This window comes from Podarcis gaigeae, assembly GCF_964106915.1.
Source record: "Podarcis gaigeae genome assembly, chromosome: 9".
NCBI lineage: Eukaryota > Metazoa > Chordata > Lepidosauria > Squamata > Lacertidae > Podarcis > Podarcis gaigeae.
In genome coordinates, this window is record NC_139685.1 from 12,988,863 (window position 1) to 12,997,102 (window position 8,240).

An 8,240-nucleotide genomic window follows, 5' to 3' on the forward strand; every position below is an offset into this window, starting at 1 on the left:
AGACCATTTTACTGGCCCACCCCTGAACCAAGCCGCCCGCTCGGCGAGTCCCCCACACGCTGCACTAAACCGGCGTAGTGCGGGAACTCACCGAGTGGTGCTGGAAATCTCGTCTGCACATGCACAGGTACTGGAAATCACATCTGTGCATGTCCAGACGCCGAAAATCGCTTCTGCGCAGGCATGATTTTCAGTGTCTGGGCATGCGCAGAAGCAATTTATGGCGCTACGGGACATGTGCAGACATGATTTCCGGTGTCGCGCTGCGCTGGTCTGGCCCACGGATAATCTCTGTGGGAGTGATCCGGCCCATGACCGGTAAACCTTGCAGACCCCTGGCTTAGATACACACTGGGTGTGTGTCTAGATATCACCTCCAAGAAAACTAGCTTTCAGACCCCAAACCTTAATTACCAGTAAATTCTAGCACCCATAAACACATAGGAATACAATGGCTGAGCACTCATTTTGGGGAATATAAAATCTAGTTGTTACCTAGCTATGCACATTCCTTCACGGGAGGAAAACAGGTAAAAAGAGAAATAAGTCACTTGTCATATTAAAAATGCCATATTTACCTGTAATGTCGGCGGGCTACTAGCCCTGATGCCACTCTTCCTTCCCTCTCACCCACACCACAGTTGCCTAGGAAATTATTGCTGTCCATAATTGCCAGTTCATGTAGAAAAAGTTCAATAGTGCTTTCATCCCATCCATCTTCAGGACATTTGCCCTTCAGAAAACAGTACAATTAAATACAGTACAGTTAAAGTACATACATAAAGTACATTGTTGTTGTTTCATTTTCTTAGATAAGCTAAACTAGAATAAGGAAAAATGAAACTGTAACTTGAAAAAAACCACATGTTTTTAATTGAAAAGTACTCTATTACTGCAAAGAAACTTCTTTTTAAACCCACCATTGTCATTTAGTTCCATGCAGAAAAATATCAAGGGGTTCAAACTCACACCACTTGCCTTGCAGGATTGCAACATTGGCTCACTTCTGGTGCTGTACCCCATGGTATGGAGGTGAACATGCAGCAGGTTGGCACAGTTCCTTTCCCCCCTCTCAAATGCAAATTTTGTACTCCCTTCTATGGCTCATTATAACCACAGTTTAGGGTTACATCTTCACTGGGGCTAAAAACAACAGTTGACCAGGATTGCCTGAAACCACAATTTCTTCCCAAATCCTGGTAAGCTCTAAAGCGCAAGGCTTAATTAAAGCAAAACGTAGAAAAGAGGGGGGGGGGGATCACATGCAAGAGGGGTAAGAGTGCACATATCCAATCTCAATTACAGTTTAGATTAGTTTAGTTTAGTTGTTTAGAAAACAGTGAAAGACTGTCTGAACTGAGGCACCATTTCCAATATAGCAGGGGTGGCCAACTCCCAAGAGACTGTGATCTGCTGGCAGTGATCTACCCCCTTTTGGGGGGTTCAGGTCAAAATTCCTTTTTTTAAGGAAGGAAAGCCCTGTTTGGGGGATGCAAGGCAAAAAAATTGAGCTTTTTCTAATGGAGCAAAAGTTGTACAGCTTCTTTGAGGGGAGCCACTGATTTACCACACACATCCAGTGATCTACCAGTAGTTCACGATCCACCTACTGGACGTGCCTGCAATATAGCTACCACTTTTCCTTGAATTTCAAAGCTAACAGGGAAACCTAGTCCAGAAGCAGAAGGATGAAGTTAACACTATCTCAAGCTATGTTCACAATTAAGTGTGCATATGGAGAGGACACATTATTTTGCAGATGGAAAAAGACTGTGCAAATTATCCAAGGTAATTTTCTTCGGTAAAGTGTCTTAGGTAGGTAGGGAATAAGCAAACAAATTCAGTGGGACTTTCTATGAATGCTTACTCAACAGTATTAGGTTACATATTAAGCTGGCCGGACCTAAGAGATGTAACTAACACGTCAGAAGAACAAAGGTTTCTGCCAAAAATAAGGCATTATTACTTCCTGCCTTTGCATCTCGATGGGCCTGGCTAGGTATGGAAAATCACAAAATATATATGATACAAAACTCATCACTGTTTATAGTGTGCTGCTTCTTCTATGAGTAGACAATTCTCAGACCCATACCATACATTTTAAGAACACCCAACAAGCATTTAAAGCACATGACTTCCCCCAAAGAGCTCTGAGAAACTATAGCTGCCCACTCACAGAGCTACAAGACCCAGAACCCTTAAAAAACTACAGTTCCCGGCGTTCCTTTTTTGGGGGGGGGGTCACACACTTCAAATGTGTGTTGGATGCACTTTAAAGTGCATTCAGAGGTGTGGCAGAGTAAATCGCCCCTAACTGCAAAGAGACAAAGGCTGCCAGTAGCTAAAACCATACCAAGGCACCAGTGGGAAGCTTCCGACCTTGCTGCTATGTGGACAAGCCACCTTAAGGTCCATAAATAGCAACACCCTAGAGGCCTTAAGGAAGTTAGATTAGCCTCAAACAGAGCCAGGGCCTTCTCAACACTGGCCCCGGCCTGGTGGAACACTCTGTCTCATGAGACCAGGGCCCTGCGGGATCTGATTTCTTTCCGCAGGGCCTGTAAGACAGAGTTGTTCCACCTGGCCTTTGGCTTAGAATCAGTTTGATTCCCTCCCCCTCTTTCTTTGTCCTTTCTCCTCCTGTGAATAGGCTGCATCCTAATGTTTTAATGTTGTATTTTAATCTTGTTTTCTAAGTTGTATTTAAATCAACTTGTTTTTATTATTGGTTGTTAGCCGCCCTGAGCCTGGTCTTGGCTGGGGAGGGCGGGGTATAAATAAAATTTATTATTATTATTGGCCTCCAGGGTTTTACATCACTGAATCAGAGGCACTCCCACCACAACTACGCTCAGAAACAGAACGGCCGGGATGGGGTGTCTTTTTGTGCCCAGGGCTGCATAAGAGCCGTAGCTCAGTGGCATAGTGTCTGCCTTGCCATGTTCAGTCCCTGATGGCACCTCCAGGTGGAGTTTAAACCCTGGAGCAGGGGTCAGCAAACTTTTTCAGCAGGGGGCCGGTCCACTGTCCCTCAGAACTTGTGAGGGGCCGGACCATATTTTGAAAAGAAAGAAAGAAAGAAAGAAAGAAAGAATGAATTCTTATGCCCCACAAATAACCCATTTTAAATAAAAGGACACATTCTAGTCATGTAAAAAAAAAAACACGCTGATTCACGGGCCAGATTTAGAAGGCGAAGGGCTGGATCTGGCCCCTGGGCCTTAGATTGCCTACCCATGCCCTGGAGAGCTGCTGCCAGTTAGTGTGGACAATACTGGGCTAGATGGACTAAATGACTCTGTAATAATAATAATAATAATAATAATAATAATAATAATAATAATTTATTTATACCCTGCCCATCTGGCTGGGTTTCCCCAATTACTCTGAGAGGCTCCCGGCAGAATATTAAAAACAAGATAAAACATCAAACATTAAAAACTTCCAGATACAGGGCTGCCTTCAGATGTCTTCTAAAAGTCAGATAAAAAGGTAAAGGACCCCTGACCATTAGGCCCAGTCGTGACCGACTCTGGGGTTGCAGCACTCATCTCCCTTTACTGGCCAAGGGAGCCGGCGTACAGCTTCCGGGTCATGTGGCCAGCATGACTAAGCCGCTTCTGGCGAACCAGAGCAGCGCACGGAAACACCGTTTACCTTCCCACCAGAGCGGTACCTATTTATCTACTTGCACTTTGACGTACTTTTGAACTGCTAGGTTGGCACAAGCAACGGGAGCTCACCCTGTCACGGGGATTCGAACCACCGACCTTCTGATTGGCAAGTCCTAGGCTCTGTGGTTTAACCCACAGTGCCACCCGTGTCCCAGAAAAGTCAGATATTCCTCTTTAAATTAGCCTTTTATTCAGACCATGAGGACTAGAACCTTGCTTTTTGTTGTTAGGCAGCTCCCTACGTTCTGTGTTCCATGACAGGCATAGGCAAACTCAGCCCTCCAGCTGTTTTGGGACTACAACTCCCATCATCCCTAGCTAACAGGACCAGTGGTCAGGGGATGATGGGAGTTGTAGTCCAATCTGGAGGGCCGTTTGCTTATGCCTGTTCCATGAGAATGACACCTCGGGGGCGTGGCCTGTAAAAGCAGGCGGACTGGTGGGCGGGCCTCCCGGAGACGAGGCCACGCCCCCACTCCCGCTTTCCCTCAGAAAGAAACGACGAGTAACTCCCCGCCGGCCCGGCTTTTTACCTGCTCCAGCAAGGCCCGCAAGCGGAGCTCGTGCGCGCGGCGCCCCTGCGACCCCTGCCGCACGTAGGCCGCGTTCACGAGCCTCTCGCTGGCCACGAAGTTCTCCGTATTCATGGCGGAGGAAAGCGAGGGAATGAAGAGGCGGGGCTGGGTTTCCGTGCGCATGCGCACTCCGCGCGCGACGCTTTCGTCGGTCAGCGGCAGTGAGACAGAGGGGCGCTCTGGACGTTATAAGAACGTGAGCGACTGGCGCCCCCTATCGGAGAGGAGGACGAAGGGGAAGGGACTCGCCGCCCGCTTTCCCAACGGTGCCGCTCCACAGAACGTGGCTTTCGTTCTGCGCACGCGCAGTTAGGTCAGTGATGGGGCTCTACAGATGTTGGACCACAGTATCTTCATCCTTGGAGTCTCTTGACAACATCTGGAGGGCCAGTGGGTCCCTCCTGCTGGTTCCCTTAGCCCTGGTGCGGAGAAACTCCAGTAGCAATACTATTATTATTATTTATTTCATTTATTAAACCCTTCATCAGTAGATTTCAGGGCAGTTTACAGCAATTTATTGCATTTGTTAGTCGCTTTATATTTTGCCCAGGGCAAAGTTACCAGGAGTGAGCAGCCTTTCGGATTTCACAGGTCTCCTTCTCAGGCCAAACATTTTAAAGAAGGGGGCTGGACAGAGAAGGAAGTACTGCAGATAAAAGGTGCCGCCAAGTCTTGCTTTGAGGGCACAGTATTTGAATGAAAACTTTGTCAAGGAGCTTTCAGTCAAGGTAATGAGTCTGGGCAGGTCGTCAAAATGAGCAAAAAGTGCCCAGAGTATAGTGATCATGTGGACAGAATCCTTAAAAGATGCTAAGTATGGGCGTAGCCATGATTTTTATGGGGGGGGTACGCTTTTGTTGGAGGGGCAGAACCTGAGCTATTTTTATTGATTTTTATTGATTTAGGGAGGGGCAGCTACCCCTCTGCCCCCCTTGGCTACACCCATGATCCTAAGGTTTTCCACCCCCCCCCCAATTTTAATTATTAGTTTTGTGACCCCCTCCCTGTTTTGCTATATTTTTAATGACTCGACATTAAAATTGAGTTTTAAAGTTGCCCTAACCTTGTTTTCTTGCATGGGATCAAAGTTTTGTTTTTAGAATTTGAAGATCTGTGGCTCTGATAATAATTTGACAATGTATCGTGTGGAATTAATGTGCTCAGAATTTAGTGATGTAAATATATTTGTTTTTGCTTCATGATGCTGTTCTGCAATGCCGCCTACAGTGTGTGTTGAATATGTATCACAAGAGGGCGCCATCATACAACTCAGAGACACACTAATTTATTTTCATTATATTGCGTTTAATCCTCCTACAGCCACGATTGAACACAAGGCTGAAGAAAGAGAGAAAAGCTGACATATCTTTTAGGTACAAGTTAAACAACAAGCATGAAATCTCCTTTAAGTCGCATGAATGCATTATATATGTAAGAATACATATAATTAATCTATTACCAATTACCGAATCATGATATGTCTGTTGATCTCAGTATTAATATTCCTCACTCATTATTGAAATTCAGGAGGAATTTAGCAATATTCCTGTTTACTGATTACTAAGTGTGCAATTGTGACATTATTAGCTGTGGGGGTATTTGAGAGTTTTTAATTGTCTTATTATCATTTTTTTTAATGCAGTGTTTTGCTGTTTGCCATCCCTATGGGCTTGCTTCGCAAGAGTTTTTTCCCTCCCCCCCTTTTTCTAAGCCGCTAATAGCCGCTAAGCCGCTAATAGCGCTAATCTGTTAAGCCGCTAATAGGGATGCTTCGCAAGACGAAAAAACCGCAAGACGAAGAGACTCGCGGAACGAATTATTTTCGTCTTGCGAGGCACCACTGTAGCTCTGTCAAGGCTCCTTTTATTAGCAGAAGTCAACAATTGGAAGCAGTAGTGAAATCAGCCTGAACTTAACGTACTTCCATCTAAGCACATTTCCAGCATTAGCAAATGTCAGCAGGTGTTTCCCTCAAATATTCCCCCCGATACCTGATTACATCTGCGTCCCCGTCATGCTCCAGCCAAGCGTCTAACAAACAAATTGTAAGAGGACAAAGGGTCGGGGGGTGGGGGAACCCTGTTTTCTAGCCAAGAAGGCAAAAGGTCAGGGAAAGCAGGTGTAACACTCCTTGACGTATGTTGCACGTGTGGTGCGAGGTTTGCCATGGATGATCTAGTCTAGGAGCCTGCATTGCAAGGGGGGGGGCTACAGTTTGTTTATTTATTTGCAACCTATTTTCCTTCCAAGGAGCTTGAGGTGGTGGTATACATGGCCTCCTCCTCCCAATTTCATCCTCACAAGAACTGTGAGAGGTAGGCTATGCACTTCACACTTCTCCATCAAACGGGGGCTCGCCAGCTAAACAGTCACCCAGCCATGGAAATAAGAGCAGATATGAATTCCTCAGGCACAGAAGGAATGTGTTTTTAAGAAACCGGAGCCCCCTGCCCCCAGTCACTGAAGACATTTGCGGAAAAGTCAGGGGGCCTTCTCGGTAGTGGCACCTGCCCTGTGGAACAACCTCCTATCAGATGTCAAGGAAATAAACAACTATCTGACTTTTAGAAGGAATGTGAAGGCAGCCCTGTTTAGGGAAGTTTTTAATGACTGATGTTTTAATGTACTGTACTGTATTTTTAACCTTTTGTTGGAAGTCGCTCAGAGTGGGCGGGGGGTAGAAATAAAATTATTATTATTATTAATCTGAAGGCAGCCCTGTTTAGGGAAGTTTTTATTTGATGTTTATCGTGTTTTTAATATTCTGTTGGGAGCCGCCTAGAGTGGCTGGGGAAACCCAGCCAGATGGGCATGGTATAAATAGTAATAATAATCATTGCTTTTTTCCCCTGGGGGTATGCAAGGGTACACATACCCCTAAACATTTTGTGAATCTAAGTATGGCCTTGTTAATGGAGAAATCTGAGGGCTCCCTTGGACAAAAAACAAGGACACCAGCCAGGAATACTAGAACAAAACAGCAGCCAGTTGGCTTGGTCTTTATTGAAGACTGTCATGACAGGACTCCCACCTGCCTCAAGGTGGAACAAGATGGAAGCCCCAAACAAAAGAGCCCCCAGACTTTTATTAGCTGCTAATCCCCATGTTACACCCCCCCAAACTACATCACTCATACATCATGGTTACATCATGAAAGGGGAGATCTGGTGGCAGTAATCTGAGCATCCTAGACCCTGCCCCATGATTCTCCTTGCCCTCCACCAAACACCCATCAAGTGTAACAAAAAATATATTTACATTTCCCTGTTTCCCAGCCAAAGTTAATCACACCCTTTTGTCTTCATCTGGGTTTGTTATTTCTGGAATGGCTACCTGTCTGGCACTCAGGGTATCAGGATGCCAGGGGTTATCACTCAGGCAGAGGGGCTGCTGAGTAGCTGAACTCACATGTCTATATGAATTTCTGAAGTTTTCCCAGTAAGCCAGTACATAGATACATTTATCAGTGAATTCTTACATTTGGTATCGTGCAGCAAAGACCCTTTGAATAGATAGGAAGAAACTGTTTCAAATCACAAAAGTCACAAAAGTGTGCTGGTTTTGGTAGTGGACTGCATGTGCATGATATCTGCTGAAAGGGGCAACCCCCCCCCCCCCAATCTATACATAAATTCCTGCAACAGCCTCATCAAGGATGAGCGTACCCCTAAACATTTCGGGACAAGCCTACCTCCCATAGCCGTCAACTGTCCCTTAATTGGCGGGAAACTCCCTTATCCCAGCACCGTGTCCCGCTGCTGTCCCTTATTGATGATGTCCCTTAAATTTCCCGGGTTTCAAAGGAAGCAGCTCCTCTTCCTCCCTCCCTGCCGGCCAGAGAGGGAGGCTCCAACTGTGTTGCTTGGCTGCCTGGCCCGTCCCCTCCGGCCTCCTCTCATGAGCCTCGGCCCCTGGGAGCCCCTCCCCACCGGGACTGGCGGGAGCCTCGGGCCCTTCCGCCACCATCCTCCTTGCGGCCGCCGCACTGAGC

General features: G+C 46.3%; 1 protein-coding gene across 1 annotated transcript in view; it reads right to left on the minus strand.

The window, feature by feature from the left end:
* SEPSECS (Sep (O-phosphoserine) tRNA:Sec (selenocysteine) tRNA synthase) overlaps positions 1-5,076 on the minus strand; it is a 43,907-nt gene extending 38,831 nt beyond the window's left edge. Inside the window, exons 1-2 of the mRNA XM_083755009.1 lie at positions 4,208-5,076; positions 579-733 (exon numbers count right to left, since the gene is read on the minus strand). Coding sequence (XP_083611135.1) covers positions 579-733; positions 4,208-4,372 — 320 coding nt within the window. The 5' untranslated portion in view covers positions 4,373-5,076. The remainder of the gene's footprint in view (positions 1-578; positions 734-4,207) is intronic.
* Positions 5,077-8,240: the final 3,164 nt, after the last annotated feature.